Raw genomic sequence first — 24,289 nt, 5'->3', positions numbered from 1 at the left:
TTCACCTCCACCTCCAAGGCCATGGTCACAGGAGAGGAGGGCAGCCCTCCCCATGGGGAGCCAGGGCAGAAGAACGATCAGAGCTGTTTGTCAGACAAGCCCAGGCTTTGCTGTTTCAGAGGCAGACACCTGAAGTGATGAGGCAAGGTCAGCAGTATGTCGCACCGAACAGTTTCCAAAGCGGACAGACTGAGAAAACTGCTGACTTCAGTCTCAATTTATTTTTTTTTGCAGACCTGCACACTCACATGCCAAATTTTTGACTTGCTTCCCAGAACTCAGGACGCTCCCAGGGCACTCGCAGCCTCGTAGAGCGAAGACCCAAAGTGCACGCTGCCCCCAGCGCTGGGGTCCGGGGACGCGTCTCAGCACAGCGCAGAAAAACGGGTGCGAAGCTGTGACGAGGAGGGAAAGACGGGGGGGTCGGGCCAGGCCACTCGTCCAGGGAAATCAGCCCTGAGAAAGCAGGCGGGTCCGGCAGTGCCGGGCAGCACCGCTCGGGAGAGACGTTCATGCCAGGAGAAAGAGGCGAGTTCTTGGGGAGCTCCGTACGGGCAGTGGACCCACGGAAGGTCCTCTGTGCTAGGTGACAGTGATGCAGTCAGGCACGTTCTGCAGGAGCATACCCAGTCAGGGGAACGGTATGACTAGGACCCCCTGAGCAAGCAGAACATGTCCGAGGCACCTAGAACCTTAAACTGAGGCCGGATCAAGAGGACAGCCTTGTGCAGACAGGGCCACCTTCCGATGAACGGAGAAGGGACTAAACTGGGATGGACTGCGGACGGAGCGGACGTTTGAGGCTCCTGTGCCGAGCCCTTGTGTGATCACTTCCTACTCACAGTCTATAGTGACAGGAGATGCTGCCTTGTCCCCACGCTACAGGAAAGCTAGAGGCCACACAGGCAGTAGTGGCCAGGCCTGATCCAGGGTACCATGCGGCATTCAGTCAGCGTGGCTTTTCAGGCTCCCTTTGCATGGGACAGTTTTTCAGACATTTTCCATTTTCGATGACGTTGGCAGCTCTGAGGAGCACTGACAAGGTATTTGATAGCATGTCCCTCAATTGGGATTTGTCGCCTTCTTAACTATAAGTGGTGGAAACACGTCATCATACATTTGTTAAATCCTACAGAATGGACAACGCTAACAGTAAACCCTATGCCAGCTACAGGCTCTGGGGGGTTTCGGTGAGTCCACACAGGTTTATCAACGGTACCAAACACACCCCTTTGGTGGGGATACTGAAGATGGGGAAGGCTGTATGTGGGGGGCCAAGGGGGGCCGGTGGCATATGCAAACCCCGTACTTTCCTCTCAATTTTGCTGTGAACGTAGAACTACCTTAGAAATAGTTTATGAATTAAAAAAAAGAGGTAAGACTGGTAAAATCCAGATAAGGCCTACAGTTTAGTTAATAGCAATATACCAGAGTCAGCTTCTTTGTTTTGATACTATACTATGGTAAGTAACAAGATGTTATTGCCCTGGCCGGTGTGGCTCAGTTGGTTGGAACATCGTCCCCAAACCAAAACATTGCAGGTTCGATTCCTGGTCAGGGCACATGCCTAGGTTGCAGGCTGAGCCCCGGCCCAGGCGTGTGACTCCTGGTCTGGACACATTCTAGAGGCAACCAGTTGATGCTTCTTTCTCGCATCGATGCTTCTCTCTCTTCCTTCATCTCCCTCTAAAAGCAATTTTAATAAAATGTCCTCGGGTGAGGATAAAAAAAAAAATTAAAAAGAAAAAAAGACACTGGGGGAAGGTGAGTGACAGGTACACAGAAACTCTCTGCGACTTTGTGAGTCTAAAATTATTTCCCAAAAAAAAAGAGTCACTTTTTATTCGTGTGCGAGGAGACTGGCACTGACTCCACCAGCCCTGTATCGGAGAACTTTTCTGCCAACAGAGTTACAGGTTCATACGAGCCTGACAGAGAGACGGTGCCACGGTGTGCTCCCGCCTACTGACCACACTGCCTACAGAACGGGGTGCGGGCTTGTTTGTTTGCAAGAAGGCAGAGGGCCGGACAGCCAGGCTGGAAGAACACACCCCGTTTGTGTAGAGACCCCTTTTAAGGCCCACAGTGGCCCAGGCCCACCGCAGGGAGCACACCTGACTCCTCCCCTCTGCGAGTTCCCACTGGCTGGGTGGGCGGCCGGGGTGTCTTCAAGACCTCAGGGCAGGAGCGCTTTCGGCACGGAGGTGGCCATGGGAGGGTTGGTTAGAACAGCCGAAACCGGGCATGAGCAAACTGCCCGATTATAAAGGAAAGGGTTAATTAAACTGGTCATCCTTAAGCAGCTGCTGAAAGTAACGCATAAATGTATCTTCATCCAATGTGGAAGGGCCTATTAGATGACGAAGAATAAACAAGGCCGGATCTGGAATGCGGGGCGCACGCTGCCTCCCCCCGCTGCCTCTGGCCGGAGGTCATCGTCTGACTCGGAAGTGAAGCATTCTTAGCAAACCACCTGGCCGCTCAGCTAAGCCGCCTTCTCCAGCACGGCTTTACCAGCGGTGATGGGGACGTTTTCCTCTCCATCAAGAAAACACTCATTTACAGTGTGACCGCCATCGTGCCTAAAAAAATTATATATCCGAAAGTGCTACAAGCGAAGGGACCAAAAAGCATTTTCCAAATCTTATTTAATGAATGCATATCGACTTTATTTTTAAAACACAAAAATAAAAACATGTAATTGGAAAAGGCAGCAGAAGAATCTGCCCTTATTCCAGTGTTTCCTGACACAAATTATACTCTGTTAATTATAGCTCTAGATCTCGAAACGCAAATTGGTTTCATCTTGCAAGCCAACTGCAATAGATTAGCGGCACCAGCCTGAGGACGGTGACGCCCCATTGAGGCTTCAGTACAACGGGGCGGGTGAGCTTCTTGATAATGTCTGTCATGGGTGTGAGAAAACGAGCATAGGCGCGCACATACTATGCGTTTTCTGAGTTTGATGAACACTTTCTCCCATGGAGTGGACGTGGAGAAGTAGCAGGGAGAGCAGCATAATTCCCCCTGAGCCCCAAAGGCCCGTGTCCTAAGCCCCAGAACCTTCCGTGGCAAAAAGGAATCAAGACCACAGGTAGAATTAAGGTTATTAGTTGTCTGACCTCAAGATAAGGACATTGTCCTGGGTTATTAAAGTGGGCCACTGTCACACAAAGGTCATGGCAAGTGGCAGTGGGAGGCAGGAGAGAGTCAGATAGGATGAGCGAGGGATGCTATATCGCTGGCTTTGAAGATGGAGGAAGAAGCCATGAGCCAAGGCATGTGGGCGGCCTCTAGAAGCAGCGGACGGGAACTGCTGATGCCGGGGAGAAGTTGAGAACTACAGTCCCCCTGAGAGTGAGACCGTCCCCCCAAATCCAACCTTTCTGCACATACGCCAAAAACTCCACAGCTCTTGGGAGGGAAACAATGCGGTTCCAGGGCAGACACACTGTGCAGCGGAAAACGTCCCACACTGAGAACCGAGCAATGAGCGAGAAGTCCAGCTGCACCTCTGGGGGAGCAAGGACAATAATTAACCACACGGGTCTAAGTTTATCATCAAACAGGGGGAGCCACCCTAGCTCTCAGCTCTCTGCCACCGTAACGGCCCGTCTACGCAAACCCAGAGCCCTCCCCACAGAACCCCATCTGTCAGTGGTGAAATGCCAAACAGAGCTCTTAACTGAGATTATGTACAAGCTACGCAAACACTGAGGAGCCTCCCCAGGTGAGGCACTGTGACACGCCCCCCAGGTGACAAGGGTCTGACGTAAGAAAGTCCCCTCCAGTGCAGACACTGAGCAGCAACGTGAGCAACACGGGCAGTGACCTCGGTCTCCCCAGCTCCCCTTTCTGCCCATGTGAGTAACCGTGGGGACGTCCAGGCCGAGGACTCGGAGCCAAGAACCGGTTTCCCACGCCTCGCCTCCTGGAGATTGAACGCATGTAAGCCCTTCTCCACACCCAGCCCCCTGGTCTCCTAACTACAAGAGGACAGGGCGGGAGAACTCGTGTCTCCCAAGGCTGTTCTGAGCATCAGATGAGCTTGTCGATGGGGAGGGTCCTCCTCACCCTGTAAGCAGTGACAACACAGGCTGGTCAGTGTGACCGCATAGACTGAAATCTGTGGACGTGGGCACAGCAGAAAAGACCGACAGGTGGTCACTTACTCCTCTGAGGCCCAGGTTCTTCATCGGTCCAGCCGGGGAGATGAGACTCCCCCCCGGTGGGGACACCCGAGTGGAGGGGTGTGAAGCTCCCAGCACAGCGCGGGCACAGAGCAGATGCTCAATGAATGTGGCCTGAGTGTGACCAGGGGTTCCCCCACCGTCTTCCACGCCCAGGGGGCTGGCGGTGGACACAGTTCCAGTACGCGCATTAGAGCGTCGCGTCTGCCATGCCCACGTGTCTGTGGCAGTAGCGGCCATACTGGCATCCGTTTGAGGGCTCAAGTCGCCCCGTGCTGGGCAGAATCCTTTAGGAAACAAATCCAATGGAGCAGAACTGTTGTCACTAACTGGACCGTAAGCAGCGGCCACGTGCCTACTACAATCTACATTTCATAAATGTCCAGCAGAGGGACTGGAGGAACGGGAAGCCACCGCTCCCCGAGCCCCGTTATGCACGGGCGGGGCAGCGCGGGGGAGCGGCCTGGGCACCCCCCCAGCCTTACGCAGCCTGCCAGGTGGGCCTCGGGATTTACCTGAGGAACCCAGGATCTGAAAGCGCACACACTGGTCCTGAAGGCGCCCTTTCCTTCCTCTAAATCACTCCAGGTTTGATGGCAAGAGCGTGCCTTTCCCTAGCGCACCCTCTTACACACACTCCCTGGCCTTGCTCTCCAAGGGACAGAGAAAGGCCACCCTCCTGAAGGAGTCCGAGGCGCAGCTCCTGCATCCCAGGAGCACTAGCCATGGGGCCCGAAAGTGAAGGGAGGACTAGAAACGAGAGGATGCTCTGCCCACGATGCTCCGCCCACGAGAGGATGCTCCGCCCACGAGAGGATGCTCCGCCCACAAGAGGATGCTCCGCCCATGAGAAGATGCTCCGCCCATGAGGATGCTCCGCCCACGAGGATGCTCCGCCCACGAGAGGGTGCTCCGCCCACGAGAGGGTGCTCCGCCCACGAGAGGGTGCTCCGCCCACGAGAGGATGCTCTGCCCACGAGGATGCTCCGCTCACGAGAAGATGCTCCGCCCACGAGAGGATGCTCCGCCCACGAGAGGATGCTCCGCCCGCCTCCCGCTGAGAGCCCTGCGTGCGCACGTCCCGCCCTCACCTTGAAGGAAGCGTGCTGCTCCATGTGCCGCAGCAGCTGGGGCTTCTGGGCCGCCGTGTAGTCGCACACCGTGCACTTGAACTGCTTCCCTGGAAAGAAGGGGGGACGAGGTGAGCGTTGCCGGGCTACCAGCTCCTGCGCGAAGGCAGTGCGAGGCACGAAGCCCTTCTCACCCAGCAGTCCAGGGGCTCAGGCAGGGGCCTGGCAGGTAGGGGCGCCGACAGAGGGCGGAGCGGGGAGCAGCCGGCTCGGCCTGGGGAGGCCCGCGGGCAACCCCACCGGGGCAGAGATGTGTCCGGGCGACGAGGACAGACACGTGGAGGGTCAGGCTAGAGCAGTGGGGCGGTCTGGAGAGAGCAGGAGCCGGCCCCAGGGAAGCCGCCGGCCGGAAGCCCCCGAGAAGCGTGGGCGCTGCCCCGGGGGCCGGCGAGCAAGGTCCGGGAAGGGGACGCCAGCAAGGAAACTGGAAGAACGCAAACCCCGGCCCTTTCAAGAGGATCAGCGTTTATGCAAACACCCGCTAGCGGGAGGCGCAGGCACACGTCCACGGGTGTCACAGGGCACAGACACTTCTTACCCCCTGATGAGCAGGAGTCAAACCTCCACGTGCAAGAATCCAAACATGGACAGGCCAGTGCAAATATGACCTACTTCTCACAGCAATAAGTGCGCCCCAGGCAGCTTCCCTCTCGGGGCGCGAGCCTGCCGGGGGCCATGCCCACAGCCCGGCACGGGGACCACAGGAAGCCCGGCTCCCGCGGGGACCTCTCCCTGCTCTCAGCCCGGCCTGTGGAACAGCCGTCTCCCTCGGCAGCCCCTGCTCCCCCTTCCTGCGCGCTCTGGAACCCGAAGAATGGGCTGATGGCCCCAGTTCACCCCGAAACCTTCTCACCAAGGAAACCAATGAACGCCGTGATGCCAGGCCAACGGCCGACCTCACCTCGGTCCTTGTTTCACGGGCTCCGCTGCAGGAGGCCGAGCCTGCAGATCCTCTGCACCGCTGAGTCCGCACCTCGACCGCCCCCAACGCCGCCCTGACTGGCCGTCCTGCGTGTCCCGGAGGGATTCTCTCTCTCCCGCGCGCCACCTCTACACACTGGCGTCCCAGGGCGCTCCAACCGCTCTCCTGTGCTCCCCGTCCTGCAAGCACCCTTGCCCAGCGCTGTCCCCTGTGGGCCTCTGTAGGCCTTTGGTGCCCAGATCCGCGACTTCCTCTCCGATCCCTTCCCTGCGCTTGAGGCTTGAATACCGGTCTTTGCTAAACAACCTGCTTAGCTGTCCTAAATGCCCCGACGCGGACTCCTTGTGTACCCACCACATGGGCCCCACGTCCAGCCTTCCCAGTTCATCGCTCACCGGACCGAGCGAGTCCGAGACCTGGTAGCCTTCCTCAGCGTTTCCGCAGCCCTGACCCCACTCCACTCACTTCCCTGCTTCCCTCCCCTAAGTATCTCTGTCTGTTTCTAATACCTCCACCCTGGTCCTAGGCCCTGGACTTCTTCCCTGGACGGTGGCAAAAGCTGCTGACTGGTTTCCTTGCCTTTGACTAACCCTCCATCCCTCCATCCATCTGCCATCCATCCAACATGCACACACACGTTTACACACGTACCCCGATGCCCCGTCCTCTGCCAGGGCCGCCCACCACAACTTCTCCCACTGCCCCTCCTGGGACGCCCACCAATGACTCCAACAGCAGAGCACACCGAAGCCCAGAGAAGGGCCGGGAAGGGCTGCCAGAGCCGGAGCCCATCCCTGCCTGGCTTCCTGTTGTGCCTTCTCCTCCTCTGTCAGGCTCAGGGACACAAACCCCCGAGTCTTCGGGACATTCTGCTCTGCTTTGCAGTCTCAGACCCCCCCAAGCCTCGGCCCACATCTCCCACTCCAGGACTCACCGTCTCTCGGATCGAGCATCCTTCACTCACAAAATGCGAGTGGGACATCTTGGGTCACCGGGCTAAGGGCCAGCCCTGGCTCCACCTGCTGCCACGCACACGCACCACACCCGTCCCTGCACTGTCACCTCCTGCTCACAAGCCTGGGCCCGGCAGGTACCACACCCCCCTCAGCTTGGCACTCCAGGACCTGAGTCGGTGGCACATACGGACCGTATTCTGTGCATTTTATTAAATGGAACTGACAAAAAAAAAGAAATTCTGAACAGCTTATATGAATAACACTTTCAGCAGGAGCAGCAAAAGGAACCAACAGTATAAACACATTAGTACTACAATTACACACATCATTCCAGCAGAATGAACCCCAAATGCTAGATTTTACTGATTCTGCCAGTGTGGGGAAAACGTTTTCATGTGTAAGGCAGCCAAGTCACCATTAGAAAGGAATGAACACATCTTCCTAAACACGGTACCCCCCTTGTCACACATCTCTACGCATCTTCAAAGCAATGTCGGCCACCCATGCTTTCCCGCCGGATCACGGTTCCCGCGGATGCATCGTGACTGTGCCAGGAACCTGAGCCGAACAGGGACTGACTGGGTCCCCCGACCGTTCTCCGGGTTGGTATGTATTTTCACTCAATACCAATGCCCTTGGATCAAAGAGGAAAAGTTAAGTAAGTGCGTGGTAAAAAGGTGTCCAGAAATAAAGACATGGGGCCTCCTCATTCGAGACTGGAGTCTGCCTTCTGTGTATCCTCCCGAGTCTGCATGGCACCAGGAAGGCGGCAGCCCCTGCAAGCTCTGTCTGAAGCCTGAGGCCTCAGGGCCAGGCCCTAAGTGTCACGAGCACTCTCAGCAGCTTCTGACGGCCCCACCCAGCAGGCCCGGGAGAGCACCTGACAGAACCCCACCTCGGTTCCTCATCAGAGTAATGCAATGCTGACTCACGACTGCTCACAAAGGAGCTCGGAGAGGGTCGGATTGTTTGTTCTCAGGATGCTCCGGGAACTGCAGGGCAACTGGCCTGGGAAACCTGGTATGTCCTTAAGGGTAGAGTGACTTCAAAGGCCTGGCAGATGAACACCCAACGGCCGTATCTGGATGTGAGTCACGCAGCAAGCCCAGGACAAGGAAAGAAGGAGTACAAAGAGAAAAAAGAGGCTGAGTTTTTATAAACTTCACACAACACCCCTGATGGCTGGACCTACTGAGCGACTTGGCCATCGGCAGCTACGCCAAACGTGGCGCACCTGCTCTCAAGAGTGCACCCCAAAGCCTGGGAGGCAGGCGGCCTTCCCCCTGCCCAGGGATGGGGCTCCGGGGTCCAGAATCTGAGAAACTTGCCTGGGAAGCAGTCACCGAAAACACAAAGACCCGAGTCTCTACAAGATGCTCTGGGAGCTTTAGGATATATACATGCCCCTTCCCACTCTACCGACCTCAAATGAGTGTCGGCTGCAAGGAGAGGCGTCCCAACCAACGGAGTGGTCGAATGAATCAGACTGTGCAAATATAAAATTCCAAGACCCCAGAAAGCAAATGATTGGAAAAAAAAAAAAAAAAAAAAGGACATGAACAAACAATCCCTCGGGAGCGGATTAAATCGGAGTTAATGAATCAACTGAAGTCCAATGACAGCAGCCACTTACTGGGGGCACCAGGAACCAGCCAGTGTTGCAAGCGCTTTATGTACATTAACTCGGTTTCATCCATCTTCTCCTTGCAGTACTATCTGATGCTAATGAGTTATCAAATAGCTAAAAATTATCACAACGCGGCAGGATTTGATAACCGTTAAATTAAGAAACTGGACGTTTTTAATAACATGAAGTGCTAAAAAGGAAAGAATTAAGCTGAAACACTTCCACACTTCTGCTATAATTTTTTTTTTTTTTTTTGAGAAGTTGGCAGTGCAATGCATCCTTAAAACCACGGAAGCGGAGTACCACCCCGCTCCTAGAACTGTGCCCTCTGGTAGCAATTCAAAAGGAAACACTTATCTGCAAGAAAGGACTCCTGCAACATATAATAATTGGAGGGAAGAAAAGAAAATGATACAGTGTCCAAAAATAAGGGAATGGTTATGTGACTCATGGATTTCCCCCTCAATGGGACATTATACAACTCTTACATGTACCATCCATGGCCTCTAGAGCAACAAAATATAATTATAATACTAATTTTAAGGCTATAAGAATAATATACTTCAATCATTAACTAATCACTCCCTATGAACATGAATCAAGATCGAAAACAATTTTAAAAAGAACAACTTATTGGATAAGTGGCAGAACTGTGCACACACCTGTAGGAAAGGGGTTAGCTTTCTGTGACTCTTAATGTCTCCTGTGCAACAGAGAAGCACCTCAGATAAACTAGCAGCCGCCTCTGAAAGACTCGGATGTTTTACCCCATCCGCTATAGCCCCCAGTCCAGAAGACAGGTCTTCCAACACAGAATCATAGAATGGTGTCAATGGTTCCTGAACTTGAAGTTCAGATGAGTTCACCATCTTTTCAGACATCACCCAGCCTTAAGTACCTGCTGATTTACGGTGCTCTTTCTGACCGGGCACCTTTGACCTTCTACACAGACAGATCGTGGCCGAATTTCACAAACGATCTTAGCGCGGGTCACTTCCTGTCTTCCAAGGCGGGATTTAACTTTGGTCAACAGTCCAAAGCCATTCTGAGCCATGTCTTGGCCATGAGGAGGACAGCAGAAAGCTGAGTCACACCCCACTTTCTGGAGAAGCACTTCTGGAGAAGAGCACCCCAGGGTGCCGCCAAAACATGGCCACATGAAAAGGGCTCAGCGCAGAAGCAGCACTTCCTGGTTCCAAGTTACAGATTTAGCATCTCAGTTGCTTATAAAATTCTTCTTTGACCCAGAGGCCCAGATGTGAAAGGCCGGAATCACAGGCACCTAGATGAGCCCCACAAATACAACGTTTAAGGAAGAAGCCAGACACAAAAGAGCACGTATTCTGTGAATCAATTTACATGAAACTCAAAGACAGGCAAGACTGAGTGAGAAGACTGGGCAGCAGGGACCCCGAGGAGGAAAGAAGGGGAACCGTGGGGAAGGGCGGTGGGGAGGAGAACCCCCGCGGGGCGGGCAACGCTCTGGGTCTTGTCCTAGGACGTGGTCACACGGAGCTGCTTCCGGGGTGATAACCACTGAGCAGGACACGTACAGTTATGCAATGTTTTGGTAGGTGCGATACTTTAATTTTTAAAAAGAAAAAGAGCAACACAAGAACAAAAGAGCAAGGCTGCCTACCCAGAAAGGGCCTGGGGCTGGTGCCCAATGAGGGCAGCGGGGAGAGGACATCGGGCAGCTCCAAGGTCAGGCCCGCGGCTGCAGGCGGGAAGGCAGAAGCCAGGACCAGTACCGCCTGCCCTGCGGTGTGCGGCTGGGCACCTGGGCGCCAGGCTTGCTGGAGGGTCCGCGGCGGGCTCTGCGGCCTGCCCTGGAAACGCAGCGTTTCAGCGCCAGCTCCCAGGCCCTCAGAAGTGGGACCTGTGACAACAGCCCTTCGGAGGTGAGGGCTGGGCTGGGGCAGGAGAGTCCCCTCCAGCACTGTTGCCCGTGCCTGCCCTCGGGGGGTCCCAGCGCCTGTGCAGGAGCTCTCTCTGTCCCGGGAAGGAGCCTGCTTCTCTGCCTGATGCGGGCTCTTCGCCAGCATCTCAGGGCTCACTGGCTGCTGGAACGACGCTGACCTGGGACCGGGGGAGCACCAGCTGGACCTGGTGACAGGATGCTGGCCGAGCTCAGGTACCACCAGACAGGAAAGGAGAGCACAGGGTGGGGTCAGCTCCCGTTTACCTGGCTCTTCCTCAGGCAGAAAGGGATTCTGCTTGTCCGGGTAGGACAGAGGGAACGAGATTCCAAAGGAGGAAGGAAGAAGGAAGGAGGAAAATCCTTGTTGTTCTGCTGCAGGTTAGACAGAGAGAGGCATCCCCAAACCTGGGAGGGTCAGGGCAGCCCTTCCCATTGAATTCACTTCTGCTGTGGAGGGAAGGTGAACGAGCTGGGGGGCGGGGGGCAGGGGTTGGAGGGGAGCCACAGAGCACCGGCTTGCTCAGGCCCCGTGCTCAGGCCAGAAGCAACCCCGGGGTGGGGGGTGGGAAGGACCACTGCCCCCCCCTCGTCATGGGCAGCTGTGGGGCTCACTCTGGGACACAGGAGGCCCCGCCTGGTGAACGGCTCAGCACCTGCCCTGTCCTGTGACTCTTACTCCGCCCTCGTCTGCTCGATGAGTTTCCCCGGGGATGGGTCCAGCTGCTTAGTTCCTTCAAATCGTGTTCCATACAAAACCGAGGAGGAACGGGATGGCAGAAGAACCTTAAACCATCACGTGAAAATAAAACCATCCCCTTGGTCTTCCGGCATTTGGGTTCCCTCAGAGCACACAGAAAGACAGAGATGGAAAATTCCTCCCAACTTAAGGCAACCTGTTTGAAATACCTGTTAAATTAAATCACTTCTGCCACATGGAGCTTCATGTGCCCCTCAGACCTGAGGGAGCACTGAAATACCTAGGAAAAGGAATGTCCATAAATCCAATCTGCTCCTAGCGATAATATCTAGAGGCAGGAAAGCGGAAATGCCTTCTGACGACTGTTTATCCAGGCTGACTGCAGAAGGTGGCATTTTGCATAAGTCAACTTTTCAGAAAAGCGACTTGACCCTTTCAACACGGATATTCTTTAAGTGTGAACTACTGCCTGTGCCTTCCTGTGTGAGGGGAGAGGAACCTGATCTTTCCTGAATGACACAGACAATGGAGATCAGGACAGGCACCATTCTCACACCGTGTCCCTGAGTGTGGGGGACTACGAGAAGAACACTGGTCATGAAGAACAGGGACACCGACCCGACACTCAGAACGACCCGACACACTCACTCTGGACACCGGCTCCCACAGCCCCACCGCAGTAGGCTGGTCACGTCTTCCCCCAAAGACATCCAGGTCCCAACCCTAGAACCTGGCAGTGTTCCCTTAGATGGCAAAAGGGACTTTGCAGATGTGATCAAGTTCAGGATCTTAAGATGGGAGATTCTCCTGGATCATTCAGACGGACCCCATTGAATCAGAAGGGTCTGTAAGACAGAGGCAGGAGGGTCAGAGTCAGACAGGAGGTATGACACCACAGCAAAGGGACAGAAAGGGACGGGAAGCTGCTATGCTGCTGGCTTTGAAGAGGAAGAAGGGGGCTCCCAAGCCCGAGGACATGGGCAGCCCCTAGAAGCTGGGCAGGTTGAAGAGACAGCTTCTCCCCCAGAGCCCCCAGGAGTGCAGCCCACTGGCACCCTGATTTAAGGCTTCTGATCCCCAGAGCTGCCACACAATAAATCTGTGTTGTTTTAAGCCACTACATTTGTGGGGGGTTGCTATAGCAGAAGACCAGCGCACCCCTGTTACAAACGGGATGGCAAAGCGCCCGCTGGAGGCCGTGCAGGCCCAGGGCTCTGCCCTCCTGCCTTCCTGCCTCCCTGGGCAGAGTTCTGCCCTGGCGTGAGGACAGCGCCCTGCGGGAAGCACACCGCGTTCTGCAGCAGGCAGGTGTTCCGTGGAGCACATGGCCCCATAGCTCCAGCATCTGCGGCGACTCCTGCAACAGCCAATCAGAACAGAAATAGCTCCAGCAGCAAAAACGCAGCTTAGCACATTACGCGCCAAGCCTGACTTGTCTTCTTTTCGGTTAGCCCGTGATACCCGATTTCACCGATATGCTGGTGTATATCGTTAGTCACCGGTGACTGACACGGTCCGAACGGACAGTTAAGTGACTGACATGGCGCTTAACGTGTTAAGAAGTCTCCACGCTTGGAAGGCTGCACTTAAAGCTACCGCAGACTTTGCGAGTGCTGGTTCTCTGTAATCGGTGCCTCAGCTCTGACACCAGGGCCACTGGGTCAGGATGAGCCTTGGGAAGAAACAGAGGAAAGGACCGCAGAGCACGGCAGGCGCCAACACCAGACTGCAGGGATGGACACGTGCCGGACACGCACGGGCCACCGAGACCCCTCCGCCCCGGGGGCAGTGCAGGGCACCCGGCTCTATTCGCGTAAGCTCCATGGTTCGTTTTATAGTGTGGGCTCAGTTATTCCCAACGAACCTTATCGTTCATAAAAACCTGAGAGCAAGAGCGTCAGGTGGAGCCACACGGGGTGCACATATGAAGCGGCACCCCTGGGCCCTGAAGTCAGCCCCTCCCTGCCCACCGCCCAGACCCCAGTCCACAAAGATACGCTGCAGAGCCCGCCCTGTTCGTGCTGCTCTGACCCGTCCCTGCCCTCACCGGAGGGGTGAGAGGGACGAGGATGCTGTGGATGCCAGTCCCCAATGCCTGGCAGCTGAACGTGGGGAGACCAGCCAGCTGGCAGCTCGGGGCATCTTCTATCGACACCCTGCTTTAGCGCGCGTGCCTTTAGAAGCGGAGACCGTGGGCGCGGGGGCCACTTGATCCTACAGAGATTCTGCTTTTCAGAGGAAAGAGGGAGGACAGACCCCACACTTACTTTCCCAGAAGGCGTAGTCACGAGCTCTCGCACTACAAATTGAAGAAACGAAGGCACTTTCTGCACGCAGACGCAGCTGCCACGCTGGGCTCGCCACCCACCTGTCTACCCAGCGCCGGCACAGGACTGCTGGAAGCTTGGGTAACTCCTCTCTGTAAATTTTGCTGGAATACTTCTTCCCTCAAGCGTATGAGGGCCGGCTGGATGGCAGGGAGGGGGCATCCAAAGGAATGAGCACTGAGCTGCAAAGAGCTTTTCATTTCACAATTAGGGACGTCTTGCTTGATTGAGTAACATAAAGGCACTAGACCATTTAACCTCGGCCACCCGCGACAGGTGAGCAGTCACGTGCCGGCCTCCAGCCCACATGCCACATCTAGGCCCTCTCTGAACTCAAGAAGGGGAAATGCATTTCTGCATTGCTTCTGCATTACACTCTTACATCCTGTTGGCGTATGTAGGGCAGGTTTAATCGGGCCCTTTACAGATCAGTCTCTCTTTGTCCATACTGACTGGCACAGCTCTTCACACAAGACCTTCACCCAGACTGACCTACCCTTTATAAGGCACATTAATGAGCTCCTTTGGGAACAGGACTGAATAAACAGGGATAGGCTGCTTTAAAGGTGCCGCTAAATGTGAACGATTGGATTCACAAGTAGGTAAAGGACGCTACTTACTGAATTCCTTTCTACTTCATTAAAAGGTGCCCAAGAAGATCCATTCAGTAGTGAGTTCCTCCGCCAGATTTAAAATCATCTCACTCACAGGCATGTGACTGCACTTGACTGAGACACGAGGTGGGGGAAATAACGGGCCGTTTCTGAGAGCTGCTCTCCCCCAACCGTTCTGTGCAGGGCCTTACACGTTGTTTCTCCCCCTCATTCAACCAGCAAAAACCTTCCACCAGTCAGGCACCTTTAGGTGCTGGGATACAACACAAATACAGGTAAAGTCAAAAATCCCTGCCAGCGGGGGCCAGAAAACCGCACGTAAGGACCTTATGCGTAGACAGCTCATCAGAGAAAGGTCTGCAGAGAAACGGCAGGAAGAGAGCGGGAATGATGGGTGGGGAGTCCAGGGCTGGAGACAGAGGACGATGAAGCGGGGACTCCATAGTTCAGGAGGGAGCGGTGAGCCTTGCTGACATGGCGGGTGAGGGTGGCCGACCGTGGCCAGGGAAGGCCGTCCTGAGAGAGGGGCCGCCCCGCACAGAGCCGGAGGCCAGGAGCAAAGCCTCCGCTGAGGATGGGCGGCTAGAAGGTGCCAGGCAGAGGCTGGGGCTGGACTCGGGCCTGGACCGGGCGGGTCTCAGGAACAGGGAGGAGACCGACCCGTCTGGAGAGGGGAGTCGGGGGGAAGGGGAGCAGAGGAGTCGGACGGGCAGAGGGGGTGGGAGGGTCGGCCAGGTCTCAGCAGGACGCGGGCTGGCCCTCCGACATTCCTTTCAGCAGGGACACCGGCCGCTCTGTGAGGACGGACGTGGGCCACCCGGGCAGGCGCGGGAGCGGGGAGGGGGCCGGTGGCCAGCACAAAGCCCGTGCGTGAGGGTGCTGAGAAGCGGAAGCCTGGGTCCCGCTGAAGGCCGGCCCCCAGAAGCAAAGGTCGCGGCCTCCTGAGGATGCCCCCTCCCTGAGCCACGCAGCCCACGCCATCGCACACAGGCGCGCGCACACCCCCAGTGTGTAGTGAGCCCCGGTGGCCGTCGGGCGTGACTGAGCCCTGGCTGAGCCCAGGCCCAAGGAGGGGTCTCCGTGCTGCTGTGGGTCTGGGGCGGCAGCGCCAGGAGGCGCCCGCAGCACCCGCCTCCAGGACGCCCACCGTGCCTGCTGCGCCCAGAGGGTTGGCTTCAAGCCTCACTTCAGAGGGAACAGCTCCCTCCTCGGTCACTCACTCACCGTCGGCGGTGTGAAGGAGCTTGTGGCTCTTCAGCGTCCCCTTGGACTTGAATTTCTTGCCGCACATGTCGCAGAGGTGGGTCTTCTCGGTGCTGTGGCGGTTCATGTGGGCCTTGAGGTTACTCTTGCTGCGCGTGGCGTACTCACACAGTGAGCACTTGAAGGGCTTCACGCCTAGCAGAGGGGGGAAAGCACACACGCGTGCAATAAGGTGTGTGCATGTGCCGGGCATCAGCATCTGTGTGTGTGTGTGTCCGTACCCATGCGGTGCACACGCCCGGCCCTAAGCACCCTGAGCGCTCTCCTGGACGGGGTGCCTCTCCTCCCGGGTCCGCCAAGGCCTCCACGCCGCAACCTTCTCGGACCTTCTCGAATCGAGTCCTTGCTTCCCTATCAGCGTGCCCAGATCGGCAGCTCTCAGCTCGCTGACCTGCTCACAGCGCCTGCCTGCGGGGAGCTGCCCACACCTGCCTCTCCCCACGGCCGGGGGTCTCCAGGAGGGCCCTGAGCCAGAGTGGTTTACTCACCCCGTACGTCAAATCCAGCTGAACTGAGTTAAACTGAACAAAATTAAAGTGACCAAGGGCCTCTGCCAGACCAGCGGGCGCCCAGGGTCAGACGAGAAAGCACGTGCCTTCCCGAGATCAGCGGAGCTTCACCACGCTGGTGGTCGCTGGGGGACGACGGGCACCGTGGGGGCACCCAGGACTCACTGCCCCTCTGCCAGTCACCGAGCACCGACAGAAGCTGCCTGCAGCACGTGCTGAGGCCTGGTCTGAAGCTGAGGGCCCAGCCAGCGGCTCTGTCCGGCGGGAACCGTAGGCCCGCAGAGGGCCGCCAGGGCCCGGTGCCGCGTGGAGCGGAGGCTTGCCCGCTCCTGAGCACGGAGGTGTCACAAACCCTCGCCCCTCACCTGCACACCTGCGACTCGCGGGGAGGGACCAGGCTTGACGCAGCCGTGGCACGCGCCCAGGGGCCCAGAGCAGAGGTGCTCACGGGGGGCTCGGCAAGGGGGTGTCTCCCAGCCGGGCTCTGACCTCAGCTCCTCCTGCCACGTCCGCTTCCTGCCACCTCATCCCCATCCCCATCCTCCTTACTCCACGGTTCCTCTCTCCCTTCCGACAGCCCCCTCCCTGCGGCCTAAAACAGGTCATTTTTATCCCATTTGTGGAAAGAACCATCCTTCCTCCTGTTGCCTGCTTTCCCCCTGCAGGGTCCCAGGCCCCTCACTCACGGGAAGGGGCCCGGGCAGACGTCCCGAAGGGCTCTCCCCGACCCCACGGCTCCGAGCCGCCTCCCCGAGGAGCCGTGTCCTTACCCAGGGGGAGAAAACCAGGTTGGCAGCCGGCTGCCTCTAACCGCACCCCGACCTCCAACTTTCCACAGTCCCAGAGAGTGCTCCCCAAACTTCCCTTCCTGGGCAAGCACCCCGACAGCACAGACTACGTCCGTCCTACCACGACCCCACCTGCACACATGCATCCCCCCGCCCCCCTGCATTGTGCGGCCCTCCTTGCCTTGGTCCACTCTGAGCACCAGCGGGGCACCGCGCCCCCTTGTGGGCACCGGAGCTACTGCTGCACCTGAGGCCGGGATCCTGGCTTCCTAGCAGGGGACTCGGTGACTTACTGACCTGGCAGCGGGCGTGGGAGCGGTGAGGAACGGCTCGCCTCTCCTCACTGCACCTGCATTCCAGTCCCCGGCCACAGCAGCCTGGTGCACACGCTTCTCCGCGTGCTAAAGGGTCTACCTGCAGGAGCCCCAAAGACATGGCTTCCCCCTAACTCACTCAAACGAGGTGTGCAAGCACAGAGCTCCAAGGGGGCTCCCCTCGGAGAGGCGGACACTCACCTTCGTGAGCCCAGATGTGCCGCTGCAGGTCGGAGCCGTTCTTCATGAAGTAGAAATCGCAGTATGGGCACTTCATCGCCCTCTTTCCAATCAGCCCTTTCAGCTGGACCCTCCTCCCCAGCACCTCGGAGATGGTGCTCATGGAGACCTCTGGAAGAAACGCGGGCGGTGGGTCACAGAGGCAGCCAGGGACCCTCGGTTCAGGCGACAGTCCCGGAACCCGCTGGTCAGCCCCAGCCGCAGAGGGTGAGCGAGGAGTTCTGCCTCAAAGCTCACCCAGGACTCAAATCTAAATGTGCATTCACTTGGAAAGGGAGAGATGCAGGATGTGAAACCACGTACAGGAAAACGGCCCCGTTTTCCCAACAAGGCTACATCGCGGGGGAAAACCAGGGGCAGGGGTGTCCTGCAGAAGTGCAAGAAGCCCAAGTGGCGTACCCACCGACGGCAAGACGCGTGGGCCTGGATCCAAACGGGCCACCTGAGAAGATGAGCCCTGCGTCAACTGGGGCCACTTGGAACGGACTGACACGAGGTGGAGAGAAGGGACTCCCGGGAGTTCTTTCTGGGGCTGGGGACCCAGCGGTTATGCTGACAAAATCCTTGTTAAAGACGCACTCTGAGGTTTTGCTTAAGGGGAATTACATGATGTCTGGGATATACTTTCAAACATTCCAGAAAACAAAAGTTTGGGGCGCGGGCACAGGAAACAAGTTTGGCAACATGCAGATCATGGAGGGAGCTCAGCTGTGGAAGCTCGAGGCCCTGCCCCGAGGACGCCCCTGGGGCCGCGGGGACAGGACACATGACCAGACCACAGGTGGTTTGTGCACTGACGGGCGCAGGGGGGACCCTCCCCGGACTGGGGCCACCAAAGCCTCCCCGAGGTCGGGGCTCTGAGAGGGGACATACAACATCAACAGGAATTCACCGGGCAGAGTCGGGGAGGTGTCCCAGGCGGTGAGAACGGAAGTGACCAGCTACGCACGTCCGGCCAACCTGAGCCTCACCTCCCCGCATCCTAGTGGTGTGGAGCTGACCAAAGGTGACGGTCCCCAACTCGCAGAGACTCCTGGGTCGGGGAGGAGGCCCACACCCCTCACAAACCCCGATGTTGGGCAGCGCAAACTTATTCATGGAGGGGCTGGCACGGGCTCCCGGGGGGTGGGCTCTGTCAGACCTGCACTGGAAGTGACCCACAGAAAGGCTTTCCAAGTGCACGGTAAAGAGAGGGAAGGGACTGATGTCACTGTGGGAAGACGTGGCCGCAAACCAGGTAAAGAGATAATGGAGGTAAACGGTCATGTAACTCCCCGGCTCTAAATAAAGATGACGGTTTCCCTTGAGGTTGCACCCAGCTTCACCCCCTTTACTCCCACTGTGTGCAAAGCTGTTCAGAAGTCAACATAAGCATCTTAAAACTGATCTCTACTCCGAGCTGCACAGTCTTACCGGGATGGTTCGTCTTGATGTGCGACTTTATCAATCGATCTTCTGAGAAAGACTTTTCACACACAGGACAAGAATAACTCCTTTTGTCCTTAACAGAAAGAGAGCATAATCAATTGACTGTCCTGTTTCATCTAGGGCTCTGTGGGAAGGCCACCACCACCGCCACCGTGACCGCCGCCGCCACCATCGCAGCCAGACGCGCAGTGCACCTTTCCAAGAACGTGACCTGCAGCCAGCACCTGGCCCCGCACAGCCTTGCGACCTCCACAGTAGTAGGGGGGGGACGGGGCTGAGTGGGAATCCTGCTGAGGCGACCAGGCCAGGAGAAGGCAGGGCTCGGCCGCGAGTCCACACACAGACCAGCACTGCCCCATGACCGAACACGTGTCATGTCCTCCGGCGCTCAATGCGTGGCATGCATGGGGGCTCACGGGTCTTTTATTGACACTCTCCATGGACAGGCCTTATTATGCTCAGGTGACAGATTACGAAACTGAGGCCAAGGCCTTTGAGGAAGAACCAGTGCTGGAACCCGGTGCATGGAGTACGGATGCCCACTGGGGCTCCCGCAGCCACCGAGGCCCTGCCCCACCGAGGCTGCCAGTTAGGCGCTCATCCGGCACAGCCGCCAGCCTCACCGACCCTGCTGACCGAGGGGCCACATTCTGGGAATGACCACGCCGTGGCCTTTGCTCCTCTGCCTTTTCACTCAGAGCTCACTCAGGGGCTGTTTCACAGGACAGTCACCCCAGAGGGCGTGCGTTACGGGTTAAACTGTGCCCCGCCCCCCGCTCCAATTCATATGAGGAAGTCCTAACCCTTAATGCCTCAGACCTTGTTTGGAAATAGGGTCATTATAAACGTAATTATGGAAGATGAGGTCATCAGGGCAGGCTGTGATCCAATATAACCGGTGTCCTGAAAGAGGGACAGGTGGACACAGACATGCACCCTGGGACATGCCCTGTGCACATGCAGGCAGCGCGGGCCACAGGTCCCCCAGCCCAGGAACCCAGAGGACTGCCAGCAAGGACAGTCTGGCAGCAGCATCCGGCCGACACCTCGGTCTCGGACTCCTCGCCCCAGACCGGCCGCGGGACCACACACCGCTGCGGCTTCAGCCACTCGGCGTGGGGAGCTGTGTTACAGTCGCCCGAGAGGCCAAGACAGTGGGTGAGCCGAGCAAGGAACCGGAGCAGCGGCTGATGCTGCCCGGGACCACGGGGCAGGTGCTGCAGATGGCAGGTAGCCCCCGGCGTCAGGTTCCACTCCCGCTCTCACCCCCCGCGCGCCCAGGGGAGGCGGCCTCCGTGCACGCTGGGCAGGCAGAGACAGCGGCAGACCCGCACACAGCGAGCCTCGAGGCGTGAGCAGCAGAAACAAGCTTCACGCGTCCACACGTGGCAGTGTGCCAAGTCCTGGTGGTGGAGACTCCGCGAGTCCAGGGGAGCACACGACCCACGCAAGGCCTGCAGGGGCCGTGACTGCCAGGAAGCGTGCTGGGCCGTGCGCGCCGGCAGCACGTGTGAGCACGGCCCCTGCTCCGCGGGTCACAGGACCCCTAACTCCCGCCACGCGAGGAGCACCTTCTGGGAGCCTGGCGTGGCTGCGAGTGAGTCATACGTGACAGCCACCCTCACAGCCCCCCCAACAGCGACCACGGCGTTGTCTTAAGGACTGACCACGTGCACAGGGCGGGGCGGGGTCCCCCCTGGGAGGCGCTTAGGAACCCGCCCACGCCCACGCCCCCGCAGAGCGGGTAGTCCAACCCGGCCTCCGGACTCCGGAGGGGCCGCAGGGTCCCCGGGTTCACATCCTGTTTTCACCACTAATGAGCCGGGGCAGCTTCGGGTAAGTGGCCTCACAGGGCAGTGCCTCAGTTTATCGGAATGTCAGGACAGCCTCCTTCACGGGGCTGCTGGGAGGGCGTGCCGCTGCAGGTCCAGCACGGGAGAGACTAACGGCAGATGAGGCTCTGAGCACCCTGAAAAGGCAACAACACTCCCGAGGCCCACAGGAGGTCGGGGGGCACGTCACCGCCCCCCGCCAGGTGGAAGCAGAACCACGGCTCACTGGAGTGAAGACCCCCATGCAGAAGCCGTGCCGAGAACCAGCACAGCGGCGAGACGTCCTGGGGACCCTGGAACTGAGCGCCCCACACGCCTGGGAGCCGGACCTCCGGGAGCCCGCCTGTTCTCCCAGTGCCCGGAGGAGACGAGCGGCCTCACGAGTCCCACAGGGAGAGGGGGAAAGGCCCTGCTCTGAAATACACCAGAACCTTCCGTGGCTCTGAGCGAGGCCCGCCCGCGGGGGGACAGCAGAGCAGCAGCCGGACGGGACGAGCAGCGCGGGCCCCGTCTGCACAGACCGCAGGGAGTACACCAGAAGCCCCCCGCAGAAAGAAGGGTGTAAGAGCCCCAGAAACACACAGGTAAAAACACACTTTTAAATAACACGAGTCCGGGGAAAGGTCTGAAGAAAAATTTTTAGTATTTTGAACTAAATAAAAATAAAAACAACGTACAGAACTCTGTAGAAAGAAGAGAAAGCTCTGCTGAGGGGAAACTGATGGCACTGATGTAGATGTTAGAAAAGAGGGAAACCCAAAATCAATCATCTAAGCTTCCACTCTAGGAAAGTAAAAAAAAGTAAATTCAAACTAAGCAGAAGAAATAAAAATCAGAACAAAAATCAATGAACTTGAAAATAGAAAATTAATAATGAAAACAAATCAATGGAACCAAATGCTGCTTTTTTGCAAAGATCCGTAAGTGACTAAGCCTTTAGCCAGACCAAGAAAAAGAGATGACACAAATAATAACACCAACGTCGAGCCAGGGGCCGCACTCTAGGGCCCGTGGGCACGAAAAGGAGAGCAAAGGAACACTATGAAAACTCGGGACCCACAAATCTGACGACCTGCAGGAAGTAGCCCGATTCCTTAAAAGACACAGCCTGCCAAAACTCACACAAAAAGGAAGAGGCAACGTGAACAGGCTTCTATCCACTAAAGAAATAGAATTGATAGTTAATAACCTTCCAAAACAAACAGCACCAGTGCCCAGATGGGTTCACCAGTGAATTTTACCAATGAATTAAGAAATTATACTAATTCTCTACAATCTCTTGCAGAAAGTAGAAGCAGAGGGACTACCTCCTAACTCAGCTAGGAGGCCGGCATCGTCCCTAATACCAAACAAGCAAAGAAAGACACGACAAGAGAAGAACATTACAGGCCCATATCTCTCAGGAACATAGATGCGGGAATCCTCAACAAAACATCAGCACATCAAACCCAACACTGTACAGGAAGAACTACGCACCCACAGCCAGGGCAGCGCATCCCAGGTGTGCAGGCCTGTGTGGGAGGGGCAGAGGGGACATCTCTGTTCTTTCTACGTAACTGTGCAGTGACCCCACAACTGCCCTAAAGACTGGCGTTTACTAAAAGACACGCACGAAGTGCTCAGAACAGAGCGGGTACTCAATAACTCTGAAAGGCTTTGCTGCTGTGGCTTTCAGAGTTACCATAGAACTTCATCCTGGAAGGCCGTTCGAGAATGGAGAATAAATTTGTTCGAAAAGCAAGTTATTTTTTCCCATGAAATACAGTTATCAGCATGAAAGGCTTGTCAGGTCGAGAACCGAAGTTTTATTCGACCACCGAGGCACTTTTTCCGTGAACAACTCGGTCGAGAACCAAGGTCAGGCTGCATTCTGCACCTCTGCCGAGACACCTGAGCTCTGCGGGCTCCTGCACCCCGGGAACCTCCAGATTCCTCTGCGGATTAGCTGCTGTGGCGGAACGTCTCCTGAGGCTGATGTTCCCCAGAGGATGCTCAAGGAAAGCATACTTGATACTTAAAAACAAAAACCAAGTCCCTCTGAACAACCAAATAGTGTGGGGGGGAGACACTTCCCAGCAAACATCTGGGTTCCAGGCAACGCCTGCCAAGGTCCAAGGTCCACGCGGTCCAGGCAGCTCTGGGACGCTGTCCTGAGCTTTCTGTCCAGTAAATGCCACAGACTGCTGCCCCGACTCCATCATGAGCTCGGGGCTTCTCGGTGTACTCCTGTCACTGTCCTCCTCCCCCCTGGACCCTTTCAGGTGACCTCGGCACTCCCAGACCGGCGCACAGGGACTTGGGTTCACCGTGACATTCTGAAAGATGCCGTGGCCGGGCACACATCCCGCTGTCCCCAGTGCCCTCGTCCTCGGAGTGGACGGAGACTTTCAGAAAGGCTTTGAAGGTGGTCACAGCGGTCTTCCCTGAGTCCTTGCCATTTGATTTTCTTTTTCTTTTAATCTCTGAGAGTCTGAAAGCAATTTATCTTAGAGCTTATCAGGGCCCCTCATCTCTTGATGCCTTTGAAGACTGTCAGAAGGACACAGGCAGTGGGAAAGGTGCTGGGAGAAGGGTGCACTCTTAGGACTCACCTATTTCTTTTTCAAAACCTCAGTTCCGTACCGGAGATGAAAACCCAGACTGACAAAGCAAACTTAACAAGGGCGGTGGTTAACAGCGTTCCTGGCAGAGGCGGAGAAGGAAGGCCATGCAGCGAGGACGGTAGGAGAGCCCAGCCCAGAGAGTTTGTTTGTTCCCAGGGAAGTGACCTTCAAAGCAACAGGGGACTGAAAGAAGGGAGGGGTCCGCAGGAGGCCGCCCAGAGCAGGTGCAGCCCCGCAGCTGAGGCTGCCAGCCACTCTCTGCTCTGGGCAAGCCTGGCCTGGGCTACACCTCCGTGCCACCAGGTGCATTAACTGTCACGTAAAAAAGTACACCTATAAAATATTTCATAGCAGCTTAAAAGTAAGGAGATTCCACTCTGAGCCATTTCTCAGGATTGAAAGGTCAGTTATGGCACCTGCTGTCCTCACCTGCTGACTCACCTCTCCATTTCTCAGACCTTCCAGGGTCCCCGTGAAGGGCCGGGGTTCACGCTGAGGACAAGAGGTGAGACCCTTAGCCTGCCCTTGAGGGGCTCACGAGCTAGGATAGGGAGAGAAAGGCCAGCACACAGAGCCCGACTGTCACTGCGGGGTGTGCAGCGGTATGGAGAGGGCACGAAAGGTGACGCTTAGCTTGTGACTGATGTGAGCAGCTAGAAAACAGCCAGAAAAGGGGTCCAGCGGGCATTTCAGCTCGAGGACGCTCCTTCCGCGGAGAGCAGTGGCTCTGCCAGGCCGAGCCCAGCGGGGCGGGACCTCGGGCTGCGGACAGGAGGCAGCTTTGTGCACGGGACGCTCAGTGGCCCGCAGTCTCCGCTCTGTGGATGTGCGCCCAGCGGGGCGACCAGGCACAGACGGGCCTGTGCGCAAGTCAGAAGAGACCGTGCTCCGTAGCTCTGGCAGAGGAGACGCCTAGATCCAGTCATTT

At 57.0% G+C, this 24,289-nt stretch overlaps 1 protein-coding gene across 1 annotated transcript in view; it reads right to left on the bottom strand.

The window, feature by feature from the left end:
• ZFAT (zinc finger and AT-hook domain containing) overlaps positions 1-24,289 on the bottom strand; it is an 86,536-nt gene that overhangs the window by 36,814 nt on the left and 25,433 nt on the right. Inside the window, exons 7-10 of the mRNA XM_090283332.1 lie at positions 18,912-18,999; positions 17,460-17,609; positions 15,609-15,782; positions 5,282-5,370 (exon numbers count right to left, since the gene is read on the bottom strand). Coding sequence (XP_090139458.1) covers positions 5,282-5,370; positions 15,609-15,782; positions 17,460-17,609; positions 18,912-18,999 — 501 coding nt within the window. The remainder of the gene's footprint in view (positions 1-5,281; positions 5,371-15,608; positions 15,783-17,459; positions 17,610-18,911; positions 19,000-24,289) is intronic.

Source organism: Furipterus horrens, unplaced genomic scaffold (assembly GCF_987537825.1).
Source record: "Furipterus horrens unplaced genomic scaffold, mFurHor1.1.pri manual_scaffold_7, whole genome shotgun sequence".
In the NCBI taxonomy this organism is placed as follows: Eukaryota; Metazoa; Chordata; class Mammalia; order Chiroptera; family Furipteridae; genus Furipterus; species Furipterus horrens.
This window is presented reverse-complemented; position numbering and strand designations above follow the sequence as displayed.